The sequence below is a fragment of the Lampris incognitus genome, chromosome 6, assembly GCF_029633865.1.
Source record: "Lampris incognitus isolate fLamInc1 chromosome 6, fLamInc1.hap2, whole genome shotgun sequence".
NCBI lineage: Eukaryota > Metazoa > Chordata > Actinopteri > Lampriformes > Lampridae > Lampris > Lampris incognitus.
The window spans coordinates 50,758,952-50,775,614 of NC_079216.1; the positions used below are offsets into that span (position 1 = coordinate 50,758,952).

The 16,663-nt window shown below is 44.0% G+C and overlaps 1 protein-coding gene across 1 annotated transcript in view; it reads left to right on the forward strand.

Moving 5' to 3' along the window:
- Positions 1-16,663, forward strand: part of ntrk3a (neurotrophic tyrosine kinase, receptor, type 3a) — a 374,839-nt gene that overhangs the window by 81,193 nt on the left and 276,983 nt on the right. The window contains exon 3 of the mRNA XM_056282433.1: positions 10,731-10,802. Coding sequence (XP_056138408.1) covers positions 10,731-10,802 — 72 coding nt within the window. The remainder of the gene's footprint in view (positions 1-10,730; positions 10,803-16,663) is intronic.

The window sequence follows — 16,663 nt, forward strand, 5'->3', positions numbered from 1 at the left end:
TGTAAGATTGCAATGTCGAATAACGTGGCTTTCATACAAATGTAAGTTACATGTTTTTTTGGTTTTGTTTTGTTCTGTTTGTTCCACTAACAATTGCAACCAGGCAGAGCATTGTTGCCAACATTTGACCACGATGGTGTAATTTCCACATCGCGTGAAATGGGGCGCACGAGCAAGGAAAAATGAACGCATCTTTATTTTTGATAAAATTGAATTAAATTGAAATGAGATCAAGTGAGCAAACAAGCCCGCACAAATTCTGGCAGGTGACAGTTGCAGTCAAATGTCTGCAGTAATGCTCCGCCCGGTTGCTATTTGTCATTAAGAAGAAGAAGAAGCGGTCAAATGTTGTGACCGTTATTTCCGGTAAGTGCTCAACAGCTGTGTTCAATTTGAGACAACACTATCCTGTCAAAATTCAACCAATACGCAAATAAGTACACAGTGTACTACATGGAAGTGCTCTAATGGAAGTATCTGAAATGAGACAGACTATTGGTACTCTGTGATGTTAGCACAACAGGATAAACACAGCTGCTGCTAATAACACGGATAATGGGTCTGTTTGATTTAGGTATGTCAGCACACTAGGGGTTGACCGATATGGTTTTTTCAGGGCCGATATTGACCATCAGTAATCAAGAAGACTGGTATATCCATCCATCCATCCATTATCTGAACCGCTTATCCTGCTCTCAGGGTTGCGGGAATGCTGGAGCCTATTCCAGCAGTCAGTGGGCGACAGGCGGGGAGACACCCTGGACAGGGCGCACACACACACACACACACACACACACACACACACACATACACATTCATACCAAGGGGCAGTTCAGTACAGCCGATTCACCTGACCTGCATGTCTTTGGACTGTGGGAGGAAACCGGAGCCCCCGGAGGAAACCAACGCAGACACGGCGAGAACATGCAAACTCCACACAGAGGACGACCCGGGATGACCCACCACGGTTGGACTACCCCGGGACTCAAACCCAGGACCTTCTTGCTGTGAAGCGACCGCGCTAACCACTGCGCCACCGTGCTGCCAGACTGATGTACATCAGTCCAAATATATTTGGGACTGATACACATTTGCAGTAAAAATGAAAATCTCGATGTCAAAGTTTAGAATAACACAAGCGCCACAAAACTTTGTTGAAATGCCTTTAAGCATATGCTTTATTAAAAGAGAACTTGTCTACATTATCTTAAAAGAAAAAATGCGGGGTGGTCCAAGCAGCAATAAATAATGCTGTAGCCTATCAATTGTTTCGTTAGTCATCTGGCCAAATTATGAATCAACATATGAAGTCAGTGACGTTACTATCACAGGGCTGCCACCTTTATGTGGAGAAATAAGGGATGCCCCCCAAGCCCCCCCCCCCACCACAAGTCCTACATCCTCCCCCCTGCTGATGTAATGATTTTTTGGGAATCCAATATGCCGTTACACACGGATTGAGGTGCTGTACTGCAAGACAAAATAACAGAAGCGCTTAGAATTACATGTGTAACAAAAATATTTGTACTATGCTTTGGATCTGTAATATTGATTGGTTTGACGCAAACAAAACTGAAATGTCACAATCAAAACGTTTTGTCCATCCCAAACGAATGGAAGCCACCAGTAACTGCAAGCGACCGAGGGTGCTATTTTTAACTCGACAAGTCAACCACCGAGTTGGGCCTAATGGTAACGATGATGGTAGGACGCTGACTTGCAGTCTTACACCGCGTACAGAGCTCTCTGATCTGTGGCTCACCACTGAAATTAAACTTCTCCACTCCGCTTGTATAACTGGTTTGATTTTACTTGATGTTGGTTTCAAGTTTTCAGTGAAGTTAGTCATAAGAAATTCTGCTTCTTCAGTTCCCATGGAGTCAACGAGCCGATACGTGAACAGCGCTACTCTGCCATTGCAACCGACATTGTAGTTGGAGGGGGGGGGGGTTACAACTGTATTCCTTCTGCTTCTTCACTTATCATGGAGTCAACGAGCAGAAACACCAACAAGGCCACTGCAGTTGAAACCCGCATTGTGGTTACACCCGGAGGGGGGGGGTTACACCCGTATTCCTTCAAGTGTTGTGTGTGAAGTTGTTTGGATGAACGGGCGCTGCAACAGTAACATGTAAAAACACTAACTCATAAGGGCGAATGATGTTATATTCACAATATGGTAGTCAAAATAAGTTCCAGTGCACTGGCACCAACACTACTCAAAGATATAGCTGTCACTACATCAATAAACTCGTCACAGATCACTGCAACAAAGTGGATTATTGCGGCATTTTCAGTGGTGTAACTGGGAAACCGCATGCTTGTCATCATAGAAACAGATCATAAGACTGTGGTGTTTTTGGATTGTCTGTGTAGAGAGGACTGTGGTGTTTATTGCAATTTCGGCAATTTCTGCTGCCTTAGCATCAAAACACAGCTTCTCTTGCTCACTGGAGCTGCTAGTCTGCAAATGCATTCCTCTGCGCCCGTCTGTGGCACAGTAGCCTTCAGTGTTGATAGGCTATTACTTCTGACGTGTAACCAATCAACTAGTGCTGTGGGCGGGTCATTGCTCGACACCAAATAGTGGTGACTACAGACATAGAGAGGCAGCCAGAGTATCGCATTTTTAAATTAATTTATCGGCGATCAGATAAAAAAAAAGTTCTGATAATTGTAAAAATGCTGAATATCAGATCCAATCAGCCAGGCTGATAATCGGTTGACGCCTACAGCACACCTATCAGCACTGACAGACAGACAGACAGAGCCATCTCTAACAATTGTCAGTAATAATGATGATGAATGGATTACATTTGTATAGCGCTTTATCTAGACACCCAAAGTGCTTCACACTGACAGAGGGAAACTCACCTGAACCACCACCACCTGGGTGATGCACGGCAGCCAACGTTTGCCACACATCAGCATGAGAGGGAGGAATCATTGAGCCAATTATACTGGGGGGATGATTAGGTGGCCAGATGGAGAGAGCCAGGTTGGGAATTTTGCCAGTACACTGATAAGTGCCATGAGATATTTAATGACCACAGTGAGTCAGGACCTTCGTTTACCGTCTCATCCGAAGGACAGCATCTTACCGTTACTGCACTGGAATTTTTTTGTTTGTTATTTATTAGGACCAGGGGGAAGACTGCCCCCTACTGGCTTACCAACACCACTTACAGTAGCAACTCAATTTTTCCTGGGAGGTCTCCCATCCAAATACTGGCCAAGCCCATACCTGCTTAGCTTCTATCATGCGGCAGAGCCCGGATACATGTTGGTATGGCTGCCGGCCGATAGCATTGTCAGTGTTGTTTCTTTGGCACATCTAAATCAAACAGACCAATTAATGTTATTAGCTGCAGCTGTGTTTATCCTGCTATGCTAACATCACAGAGTACCGAGATCAGCCTGGTATGTTTTTAACCTGTAATAGATGGTTTTTAACCTGCACATGTCAGCAAAATCACTGAAATGGTCTGGGGTTAAATTACTCTTTAAATTTTACTTGCAAACTTCCATGAGTGCCTCGATCTCAATTTTTTTAAGCTTCATCATCACACCATTGTGGCCTTGACCCTTGTGTGTGTGTGTGTGTGTGTGTGTGTGTGTGTGTCCACATTCACATGCGTGTGTATGTGTGTGCCTGAACATATGTCTGCGCATGAGCAAAGCAAAGGTCCAAACGCACTGAAAGCATCTGACGCGTGTGTTTTAAAGTCCACCTATTGTTTTCTATGGCTGAACACTCACTAGAGGCATTATGAGGCCCGTCAAATTGCCTTGACATCCCTACTCTGACCTTGTTTCGATTTCTGAGCATCAAATGAGGACCCAGCGACCAAAGCTGTTTTATTTATTTATTTATTTGGAATTTTTTCTCCCTAATTGTATCTGGCCAATTGCCCCAGTCTTCCGAGTCGTCCCGATCTCTGTTGTTTTTTATGCAGCCACAGTACCTGTTTGGAGAGCCCTAAAAGGAATAAAAAGGGTAAGGATTTTTTCCCCAGTGAACAATATCTTATTAAAGAAATACATTATTAATAATCTGCTACTACTACATTCAGCTGTTACCGTTAGGGGTCGCCACAGCAGATCATCCGTTTCCATCTCTTCCTGTCCTCTGCATCTTCCTCTGTCACACCGGCCACCTGCATGTCCTCCCTCACCACATCCATAAACCTCCTCTTTTGCTGCCCTCTTTTCCTCTTCCCTGGCAGCTCCATATTCAGCATCCTTCTCCCAATATACCCAGCATCTCTCCTCCACACACGTCAAAACCATGTCAATCTTGTCTCTCTTGCTTTGTCTCCAAACCGTCCAACCTGAGCTGTCCCTCCGATATACTCTTGCTTAATCCTGTCCTTCTTCATCACTCCCAATGAAAATCTTAGCATCTTCAACTCTGCCACTGCAACACACACCAAGTACCTTCCTAGCTGTCTCCTTCACTATTTCTGCAGTGGTTGTCCAGCCATGTGGCAACTCTTCCGTACCACCCAGTTGCTGTCTTAACTCATCCCTGAATGACACATAATAGTCTGCCTTGTTCAACTTCCACCATTTGATCCATGGCTCTCCCTTTAATCTTGTCCTCTTCTTGATCTCCAATGTCATCCTACACACCACCATCCAATGCTGCCTAGCTACATTGTCCCAATCCCTTTCAGATCACTCCTCCTGCATAAGATATAGTCCACCTGTGTGCACTTTCCTCCACTCTTATACATCACCCTGTGTTCCTCCCTCTTCTTGAAATATGTATTCACCACAGCCATATCCATCAATTTCACAAAATCCACCCCATCTGTCCTTCCACATTCCTCTCCTTGACACCATACCTGCCCATCACCTCTGTTTCCTTCACCAACATGCCCATTGAAGTCCGTTCCAATCATCACTCTGTCCTCCTTGGGTACCCTCTTCACCACTTCATCCAACTCACTCCAGAACTCTTCTTTCTCTTCCATGTCACACCCAAATTGCAGGGCATATGCGCTTATAACAGGTATCATCACCCCTTTGATTTCTAGCTTCATACTCATCACTCTGTCCGACACTCTTCACCTCCAACACACTCTTGACATACTCTTCCTTCAGAATTACCATTTCTCCTCCCATCCTGACTTCACTCCCCTTCCACCTGGTCTCTTGCACACACAGTATGCCTACCTTCCTTCTCTCCATTATATCAGCCAGCTCTCTCCCTTTACCAGTCATAGTGCCATCATTCAAAGTTCCGACTCACTTCCACACTCCTCCCCTACTCCTCTCCCGCATTCTCTGGACATGCCTTCCCCCTCTCCTCCTCCTTCGCCCAACAGTAGCAAAGTCTCCACTGGCACCCTGATGGCTAACAGTACCAGTGGCGGCCATTGGTAACCTGAGGCTCGACTTATCCAGTATGGAAATCTGATTTATGATCCATATATTTGATTTGGTTTTACGCTGGATGCCCTTCCTGAAGCAACCCTCCCCATTTATCAGGTCTTTGGACCGGCACTAAGAATGCACTGGCTTGTTCATCATCAGTGATTAAATAAATTATTATTAATAATAATAATAATAATAAACAAATAGATACAAAATAAGTTGACATGTCCATATTTAGCCTGTATTTAGGGGAGTTCTTGTCCAAAAATGTGAATTTTGGAGGCCGGGCCAAGAAATTCTTGACAGGAATTATGATTCTCATTGCAGCTACCATCATTGCTTCTCCCCAGCTTGTTCCCAGCTGATTATATGAATCGGAATCAGAATCGTATTAATTGCCAAGTACAAGAACATACAAGGAACTTGTCTTGGTATACAAGAGGGAAAGATTAACAGTAAATAGTGAAGATAAAGTTGGAAAAAATAATGAATGAATAAAATATACTATCTATCCATTCATTATCAGAACCGCTTATCCTGCTCTCAGGGTCATGGGGATGTTGGAGCCTATCCCAGCAGTCATTGGGCGGCAAGCAGGGAGACACCCTGAACAGGCTGCAAGGCCATCACACACACACACACACACACACACACACACACACACACACACACACACACACACACACACACACACACATTCATACCTAGGGGCAATTTAGTATGGCCGATTCCCCTGACTGACATGTCTTTGGACTGTGGGAGGAAACTGGAGCACCCAGAGGAAATCCACACAGACACGGGGAGAACATGCAAACTCTACACAGAGGACAACCCAGGATGACCCCCCCTAGGTTGGACTACCCCGGGGCTCGAATCCAAAACCTTCTTGCTGTGCAATGACTGCGCTAACCACTGCGCCACTGTGCTGCCTAGAATATACTAGATAAAATAAAAGTAAGGTGCAATACGGTGCAGTCGCCACCCATTCAGAGTTGAAACACGAGAGACCACATGGCAGCCCCTAATATCCATCACTGGGAGGGAGGAGCTGTATTCATAAAAAGCTAAATGAGAATTTTAAGAAGTTATTTTCAGAATAAGAGTTGTTTACATGGTAGTGCAGGTTTTATTTAAAGTGTCCATATACAGAGAGCACAGTAGGGAAGATAGAAGGGGGGGGCAGGGCATGGGAGGGCAGCAATGTCAGGATCTGTGGGTGTCTGGAGGCTTGTTAGAAAGGCCTACTGCTGTAGGGAAGAAACTCTTCTTGTGGTGTGAGGTTCTGATTTTTATACACTTTAGCCTCTTGCCAGAGGGGAGTGATTTGAAGAGACCATGGCCTGGGTGGGAAGATTCGACCAATATCTTTCCTGCTCGCCTCAGTGTCCTGGAGTCGTACAGGTCATGGAGGGATGGCAGGTTGCAGCCAATCACCTTCTCTGCAGAGCAAATGTTACACTGCATTCTGACCTTGTCCTTGGCAGTGGCAGCAGTGTACCAGCTGGTGATGGAGGAAGTGAAGATGGGCTGAATGAGGGCAGTGTAAAAATGCACCATCGTTGGCTTTGGCAGGTTTAACATTTTCAGCTGCCACAGGAAGTACGTCCTCTGCTGTGCCTTCTTGGTTAGGGAGCCAAAGTTCAGCTCCCACTTGAAGTCCTGGATGATGGTGGTGCCCAGGAAGCAGAAGGATTCCACAGTGTCAACTGGAGAGCCATACAGGGTGATGAGAGCGGTAGAGGCTGGATGCTTTCTGAAGTCCACAACCATCTCAACTGTCTTTAGAGTGTCTAGCACCAAGATGTTTGTGGCCACACCAGGACACCAGATGGTCAATCTCCCACCTGTAGGTGGACTCATCCCTACTAGAGATGAGCCCAATAAGGGTGGTGTCATCAGCAAACTTCAGGAGCTTAACTAACTGGTGACTGGAGGTGCAGCTGTTTGTATACAGGAAGAAGAGTAGAGGGGAAATGACACAGCCTTGAGGGGAAACGGTGCTGATGGTCTGGGAGTTAGAGATATGTTTACCCAGCTTCACGTGCTGCTTCCTGTGAGACCGGAAGTCGGTAATCTGTCTGCAGTTGGAGTCAGGCACATGCGGCTAGGAGAGCTTGTCCTGCAGCAGATCCGGTATGATGGTGTTAAACGCAGAGCTGAACTCCATGAACAGGATCCTGGCATAGGTTCTGACAGAGTCAAGGTGCTGGAGGATGAAGTGGAGTGCCATGTTTACCGCATTTTCCACAGACATGTTGGCTCTGTAGGTGAACTGCAGAGATTCCAGCAGTGGGTCAGTGATAGTTTGAAGGTGGAACAGAACAAGATGCTCAAAACATGGTCAGTACAGTCAGTATACGGTGGCTCAGTGGTTAGCACTGTTGCCTCACAGCAAGAAGGTCCTGGGTTCGAACCCCAGGCCATCCCAGGTCCTTTCTGTGTGGAGTTTGCATGTTCTCTCTGTGTCTGTGTGGGTTTCCTCCAAGTGCTCCGGTTTCCTCCCACCATCAAAAAGACATGCATGTTAGGGTTAATACTCCTGCATGTGCCCCTGACCAAGGCAATGGAAAGAAGAACTGGAGTTGAACCCCGGGTGCTGCAGTTGCCCACTGCTCCTATACAATAGTATAGGTTAAATGCAGAGAACAAATTCATTGTAAGAATACAATGAAAAAATAAAGTGGCTTTCTTCTTTCTTTCTTCTTCAAAATACTTCATTACCACAGACTTCAGGGTGATGGATCTGTAGTCATTGAGTCCTGTGGTCTTTCTTTTTTTGGGGGATGGGGATGATGATGGAGGTCTTGCAGCAGGTTGGTACATGGGCTCCAGTGAGGTGTTAAACATGTCTGTGACTACTGGAGACAGCTGATCGGCACAGTGTTTCAGGGTGGATGGAGAGACAGAGAGTGGTCCAGCTGCTTTGCAGGGGTTCTGTATCTTGAACAGCCTGTTAACATCCCTCTCCAGGATGGAGATAGTTGTCCATGTGGTAGGGCTGGAGGGAGCCTCCAAGGACCTCCAAGGTGGGCAGTTGTGGAGAGGCCCAGGCCCCTGCTGAGGCGGGGTAGGAGGAGCCAGTGGTCTGGAGCTGGTGGATTGAGTCATGGGGGATGGTGTCAGGACTGTCCCATTGTCTTTCAAATCGACCAAAGAACTCATTCAGATTGTTGGTCAGGCATATGTCATTAGTGGAGTTAGGGGGCTTTCAGTTTATCATTGATTTGTCTGAGGTCTTTCCAGACAGAGGCTGAGTTGTTTCCTGAGAACTGCTGTTGAAGTCTCTGAGTACAGTCATTTAGCATCTCTTATCACATTGCTAAACCTGTATCTAGGCTCCTTTAAACCAGACCTTGTCGCAACTCCTAAATGCTTCCTCCTTTTCCAACCAAAACTGTCTGAATTTAGCTGTGAGCCAGGGTCTTTTATTGTTGTAACTAACTCTGGTGAGTGATTGCAGACAGCTGTCCTCACAGAAGCTGATATAAGATGTCAGAGCCTCAGTGTACTCATCCAGACTGTTGGTAGCAGACCTGAAAACATCCCAGTCAGTACGGTCCAAGCCTCCATGAAGAGCCTGCATAGTTTCACTGGTCCGCTTCTTAAATGTTCTCACAACAGGTTTAGAGGGTTTTAATTTCTGTCTATATGCAGGAATCAGGTGGACCATAACGTGGTCAGAGTGACCCAGTGCAGCGTGGGGGACTACTGTGTGATAGGCACTGTTGATTATAATTTAACAGTGATCTAAAGTGTTCTCCTTCCTCAGCTGACGGTATTTAGATAGTTCATGGCTGAGATTCGCTTTGTTAAAGTTGCTGAGGACAATAATGAAAGAGTCCGGGTTTGTCCGCTGCACACCCAATAACTGGTCAGCAAGCATGCACTGTGCCTCGTGTGCATTGGCCTGCAGTAGACTGTAAACACAGGCCAGAGCAAATGCAGCAAACTCACAGAGTAGAAGTTTTTGCAGTTGATGAAAATAGTTTCCAGAACAGCAGAACAATGCTACAGTATCACTGTCACATTGTTGCACCAGCCACTGTTAATGTAAAAGCAAATACCTCCACCTCCAGATGTTGTGTTGCTGTACAGCCGCTTGAGGCAAATTTGTAATTTGTGATATTGGGCTATACAAATAAAATTGACTTGACTTGACCTTTCATTTTGCCAGAGAGCTCTGTGTCACGATCTGCTCTGAACAGCTGGAAGCCTGCCAGCTGCAGCGTTGAGTCCAGTATTGAGCAACACAGCCAAGTTTCTGTGAAGGACAAAATGCATGAAGACAAGTCTCCAATCTTCCCCACCAATAGATGAAGCTCTTCTAGTTTGTTGCAAAGTGACTGCACATTAGAGAGAACTATTTCCGGCCACAGAGTGCGTAGTCCACATCTGCGGAGACACACGAGCGCACTGGCACATTTTCCTCTCATCTGGCGTTTCACTGCATGAACAAAAGTCAGTGCACCTTTGACCAAAATGTCCAATAATTCCGCAGATGGGATGACAAAGTTGGAGAATAAATCCGCAGAAGAAGCATCCCTGATGTTCATAAGCTCTTCTCGGGTGAAAGTGCTCTGGGTATTGTAGCAAAACACTTGAGTTTACGAGAAAAAAAAAAGACAATACAAAACAGTGTGCACCGACACACTGAGGCTGCAATCCATGTCACCATCTTGATCATGTTGATGTAACACTAATGTTACCTATGCTTGTGATATGTAGTGGGGAACCGACACCAGAGCTTGATCAAATGAGACGACAGCCACAAAAAAAAAAAAAAAAAAATTAGCTAGCCATCTTGAGGAGCAGCCAAAACATGGATGAGGAGAAGCTCATTAATGAAGTCCAAAATCGACCTGTGATATATGACTGCAAACTAGAAAGTTCTAAAACTAAGGACAAGAGAGACAAGGCATGGTGGGAAAATCTCTGAGGTCATCAGTGCAACAGATACAATATCAAATCAGCTACCCAACTGGTAGCTAAAGCTGATGCCTGCAGTGTGCCATAGCGTCATTTGATGCTGACGTCATTTCAGTGTGTTTGGACCTTAAGGTATTAGCACATTGTCATTGTCAAGATCTACACTGAAATGTTTAACTTTTTGCCACTAATAATTGTATTCTATTATCTTAGAATCATTTTTTTGTGTCTTATTTGCAGCTCATTTCTACCGGTTTTCTGTCTTTCTTTCTTTCTTTCTTTCTTTCTTTCTTTCTTTCTTTCTTTCTTTCTTTCTTTCTTTCTTTCTTTCTTTCTATGTAAATGTCATTTTGAGTTGTTGATCTGAAAGTTACTCAAAGAATCTCCTCTCTTCTTCTGTGTCTGATGGTGCTTCTGTGTGACAGAACCATTATGAAGAGCAACCTGAATTCAATCCAAGCTCGTGCTTTTGCCCAGAACCCCAATCTACGCTATATGTGAGTGCACTAACACACACACACACACATACACACACACACACATTCTCCTTTCTTTCACTTTCTTTTTCTTTTTCTGATGTTTGCATCACAAATGCAAACATTGCGTAATTACCTACACAAGGAAAGACCAGCCTAATGACAGATGAATATACATTGTTACACAAAAATATGCAATGCATTGTGAAGCTTTTTGGGTCTCTAGAAAAACGCTTTATAAATGTAATGATTATTATAATTATTATGATTATTATTATTATCATTAATGGATTAATACATATACTCAAAGGGACATTCAGGCCCTTGTTTTACACACACTCATATGTAAGGGATTTGAAGTATGAGGTAAGTATATGAATATTCAATCACTGTTAGTATGGACATAGCTTTGTGGATAGAAAATGGCACTGATAAGCCTACAGGTGTTCAGTTCTTTCTGTGGGTAACAATGCTGCATAGTGTAAAGGTGGTTGAACTGTAAGGCCAGAACACCCTAGTGCTGGCTGATGTGCTTCAAGAACGATGCTCCTGTTCATTTCAGTATAAGATCCTGACACCGGCGGCATCCAGACTCGACAGGACACACTAGGATTGAACAGAATACTGTTGCACTCTCCAGCGTTGAGGCCCCCACAGACTTGTGTTTTCTTTAGGAAAATTATTGCTAAAGTTGTTAAAGCAGTGCTAAGAAACAACACTTTCCATATTTGACATGTGTCAGCTAGTGCTGTTTGCGCTTCAGATGGCAAGTAACCTGAATAAATTGACTCTGAGCCGGTGTGTGTTTGGCTTAAGATGCTTCAGGTGAAACCATTCTACATGGCGCATCGTAAAAAAGACATGATTCCAAATTGTCATGGAAACCCTTTATTCATAAACACATAACTTTAAACATAAACATATTTTCTAAAGATAACAAAAGCAGTGAGACAAATATGTGGTGGAAACAGTAAAGCTGGTGCGAAGAATGTACACGGTTAAAGGCTGCCCTCAAATGCCCATTTTGTATTTTTTACTAAATAACCTTGAGCGAACAGTGAGGGGGTGACCGGCTACATCTTAACTGTCAGTATGCCAAATGCAGAAAAGAATGACTAAATGGTGGGGTGTGATGAATTTCCCTGTCAGGGGAAATATAGTTATTGAATAAGGAGACACAGCGGTAAGGGAAGAATATCTGTGGCGTTTCTCTTTACTCAGATGTTGTCATGAACTCTAAAAAAAACCCCAAACAAACTGTCAGACACCATCGGTCATGTTGCTGCTGTGAAATTGCCCCTGCAATGACTGAATCAGGTGGTAGTATCCCCATTATGTCTCTGCAAAACTTGGCTTCCCGTCCTGCCCCAATTCTAGAACAATGAAAAGACAAAAAAACCAACAACAAAAAAAAAACCCAACAACAACAACCACCATCGCTATTATTTGGCCTACAATAGACTCATATAAGATGTGTAGTTCATAAATAATGATATCACAGGAGTAGTGGAGCTAATTTTGGGACTACAGTAGTGGGTGGGCACATTGTCCAGTTTTCTATTCTATGTCTCCGTGTGTGTGTGTGTGTGTGTGTGTGTGTGTGTGTGTGTGTTTCTTTGGTTGTGTTTGTGAATGTGATATAAAATGCATGTGTTCTTTGTTTTTTCTTTTGTTTTTTAACTTAGAGCCGAACTGTTCTAGCAGTTGGTTTAATTTTGTAAGTGTTATTCTGATTCATACGCTTGAGAATTATTCTATTCCTAGTGAGTTTGCTGTTTCACTAGTTTGGTTTTTAGACTCATCCATTCATGCTTTCTACATTTATGCATGGGACTACATGCATATATTTACCACGCAAATTTATGCGACCTTCCACTTAACTATACTCTGGTGGTGTACTGTGGTGGCATTTGTCTCAGTTTCTTCTTTTGCATTGCAAAGTAAGACTTGTTTTAACTGAGCTGACCATAATCCAGGGGTTTATGTACGGTTTCAGTGGTGTATAGCAGCATAGGTGTATAGCGGCACAATCTCCTGGGCAAAACACCAGTTTTTGCTAGGGCCAATTCTTCCCCCCTAACAAGTAAGCTGGCATTGATTTTCATTTGAAGATCAGTCTCCAAACCACCACAAAACTGCTTTTGTCTTTGGGTTTAGTATGGCTGTGGGATCCACTACCCAGGGATACCACTAGATGTGACCCTTCACCCATTCTTCATGCCCAGTCACGACTTATCCACCCATCCATTATCCAAACCGCTTGTCCTGCTCTCAGGGTTGTGGGGATGCTGGAGCCTGTCTCAGCAGTCATTGGCCAGCAGGCGGGGAGACACCCTGGACAGGCTACCGGGCCATCACAGGGCCGATTCACACACACAGATTCACACCAAGGGACAATGTAGTACGGCTGATTCACCTGACCTACATGTCTTTGGACTGTGGGAGGAAACCGAGCACCCGGAGGAAACCCACGCAGACACGAGGAAAACATGCAAACTCCACACAGAGGATGACCCGGGACGACCCCCACGGTTGGAGTACCCCGGGGCTCGAACCCAAGACCTTCTTGCTGTGAGGCGACTGCGCTAACCACTGCACCATGATGCCACCCTCAGTCACCGATCACTATGTATTGTTGTCACCTGGTGCAGCTTCCATTCATTAGAGTTATTTTGGCACGCCTGTTTTCCCTGTTAATTAAATCCCTCGCTTCAGTCCCTCCCTTGCTCAGTTTTCACGGCTATTTCTCCATGATTACGACGCTGGTCGAGGTTCATGATTTTCTTGCCGTGCAAGTGTTTTTACTTTGTGCTTTGATTAGTGTCTTTAAGGCCTTTTGTGTATACGTTTATCAAAGTTTAGGTAGTCTTGTTTTGCATACTACCTTTTGTTTGTTCCTGATTTTGTTTCTCAAGTAACATTGTTTAAAGCTTAGTTTCCGTCTGCTGATTTCTGGACTTGGGTCCAACCCCAAATCGAGACCCCAACTAATATAGACAGTGTAATTGTCACAGTCCGGCCGAACTAGCCTGCAACATGGCGTACATGTGCTGCTCCGTGCACCCCAGGCCAGGTTTTCCCTTCTGCCCTGTCTCCTGGTTGATGGACATGTGAGACAGCCAACAATCAGCTCCTGCTCTACCACACCTGCTGCCACTCTCCTCGTCAGCCATGGCTTTTTAAGCCATGCCAGGAGCTACACTCATTGCTAGATTGTGGCGTCACTTGGAGGGAGATCTTGCTCATGCTTATTACTTTTGGACTCCTGATTTTTGACCCACGCCTGTCTCTGGATTGTGTTTTCGTCTATTGTCTTGGACACTTTGCTCTGCCTTGTCTCTTGTTGCCAATCTCTGCCTGTTTAGCCAAGTGAGTCTGCCGGATCCCTGCCGGTACCTTTGCTGTGTTTCCATGCTCACCTGTGTACCGAACTCTGCCTGATCCCTGCCTGTACCATTGCTAGGATTTTTGACATTTTTGAGTTTGTCTTTTTACTACCTCGTCGGTTCCTTAATTCCATGTTTGGCTTCTAAGTTATCTGCTCTCCTGATTTAAAAACACCAAAACCTATTTTCTGTCCCCGAGTCTGCTTTTGGGTCCGCAGTCTTTACCCGGCCACACCGGTCATGACAGTAATTTATCCAAAGTGTTTTCTCTTCCTCTGCCATGTTGTGCAGAATGATCCATTCATATCTTTCCCATTGTAAACTGAAGGGGGCTGAGCCCGTGTCTTATGCCATGTAATCTGCCTCTCTGCAAGTGAAACTTTACTTCAGAAAAGTGAATTTCTGGTTTTCTAGCCTCTCTTGGCTGTCTGCTGTTAATCTATTTAATTTTTAATTTTTTGTTCATTTAGTCTGAGAAAAATGCAGAAGTGTTAGATAAATGAGAGAATCGTTGGATGTTAAGCGCTATGGAAAACCTCTATTATTTAGAGCTTTGTATTCACTAAATTTTTTTCATATACTTTGGGAATAAAGTTCACCAATACTTTATAATAATAATAATCATCATCATTACCTTTTATATATCACTTTTCTAGTCACCCAAAGCGCTTCACATAGAAGGGGGTAACTCACTTCAACCACCACCAATGTGTAGCACCCACCTGGGGGATGCATGGCAGCCATTTTGCACCAGAACACTCACCACACCTCAGCTTGAGGTGGAGAGGGAGCAATCACTGAGCCAGTTACACAGGGGGATGATGAGGTGGCCAGATGGAGAGAGCCGGGTTGGGAATTTTGCCAGGACACCGGGGAACCCCCTACTCTTTGCTATAAGTGCCATGGGCTCTTTGATGACCACAGTGCGTCAGGACCTCGGTTTAACGTCTCATCCGAAGGATGGCGTCTCCTATAGCACAGGGTCCCCATCACTGCACTGGGGCATTGGGACTTGATATTTGTTTTTGTTTTACTTGTCTTTAACAGTAAACGAGGGATTAATTCATTAACTGTTTTGACTACACCAAATTCAAGAATTGATAATTACCTGTGCAACTAAGAACAAACGGTGATCTTAATGAAATTCATCCCCAGTGTTTCAGTTTAGGCTTTAATGGCTTCAGGAATGATCTGAATCATATTTTCACAATTTGGTCTTTTTTTTTTTACATGCCTCCAAACGTCTGCTTTTTACCTGTATCGTGATGTTTGCCTCGTTATAATTATAGACTTTAGCCTGAAGACACACAGATACACAGAGAGCTCCGCTCTGTGATAGAAGTGAACTCGCATTGTTAATAGTTTATTACACTAACATCTAATAACTACCATAATTATGCATCTCCTCTACATCATGCCCTGCTCTTAGCTTAACTTACGCATATGTCTCATGGTGATAACGTGATAATTATAGGAGATCTTGTGGGGTGTTGGGAGCAGCAGTGGGAAATTCTTATACACATGAATCACAGAAAATTCATGCCATCAGCGATGCTAGAACTGTACATCAACATTTTAATTTAAGTATGCACGTTATAAACCCCTTTTTTAAAAGTGATTAGTTAGGGGTTTTATGTAAGGACAAGGCTTTTTTTTTCAGACATTGTGGAATGACAATATTTTTACCCCAAATACAAGTACTAATAAAAACTTTACTCCAACTTGCTGATGAAAAGACTAAATAAAGGCCTAGACCTAAAAACCTAGATTTGAGAAAATAAATTTCTGCCCTTTGCGGACCCACATCTTGGCATCTAAGTACGTTTTGGCCCAGGAACCATCTCAAAGGAGAAAACTGTGGCCAATCAAGGCTCCCACTGCCTCTTCATGGGACGGCCATCTTGGTGTCGCTGCTGAGACTTTCTGAACATTAGGAGGTGGAAAGATGATAGTTGTACCTTTCGATGTGTTTGTGTGTGTGTGTGTGTGTGTAAGTGTGTGTGTGTAAGTGTAAGTAAGTAGGTGTATGCCCAAATGTAAGTTTATGTTTCTGTGTATTGCCAGGACAAATTGGGTGATCTCACCACGCACTTTACATTGATGCAGGGGCTCATTGGAAACGCCTCAGAAAATACTATGTGCAAAAACTTTACCCCTGACTATGTATTGGAGTTTGGATTTCCTTCAGTTCAAATTTGTTTATGTGAAGTTCATTCATTCATTTAATTTCATCCAAATAAATCTATTTGAATAAATTGTGCCATGGACATAAGGCCTCAATATTCCTAATGCGTCTGGATAACTTGTTCAGAATAATTAGGTGGCACAGTGATAAATATAATTCTAGTCGAGAAGCACAGCATGGGTTAATTTTTGGCCAGGCAAAACTTATCTCCAGGGAGTAAAAAGGGAATATCTAGAGTCTTAAAAAGTTTCCCAAAGTCAGAACTTTTCCTATAGAGTGATTTTTTTTGTAGTCTAAAAGACAATTCGGTT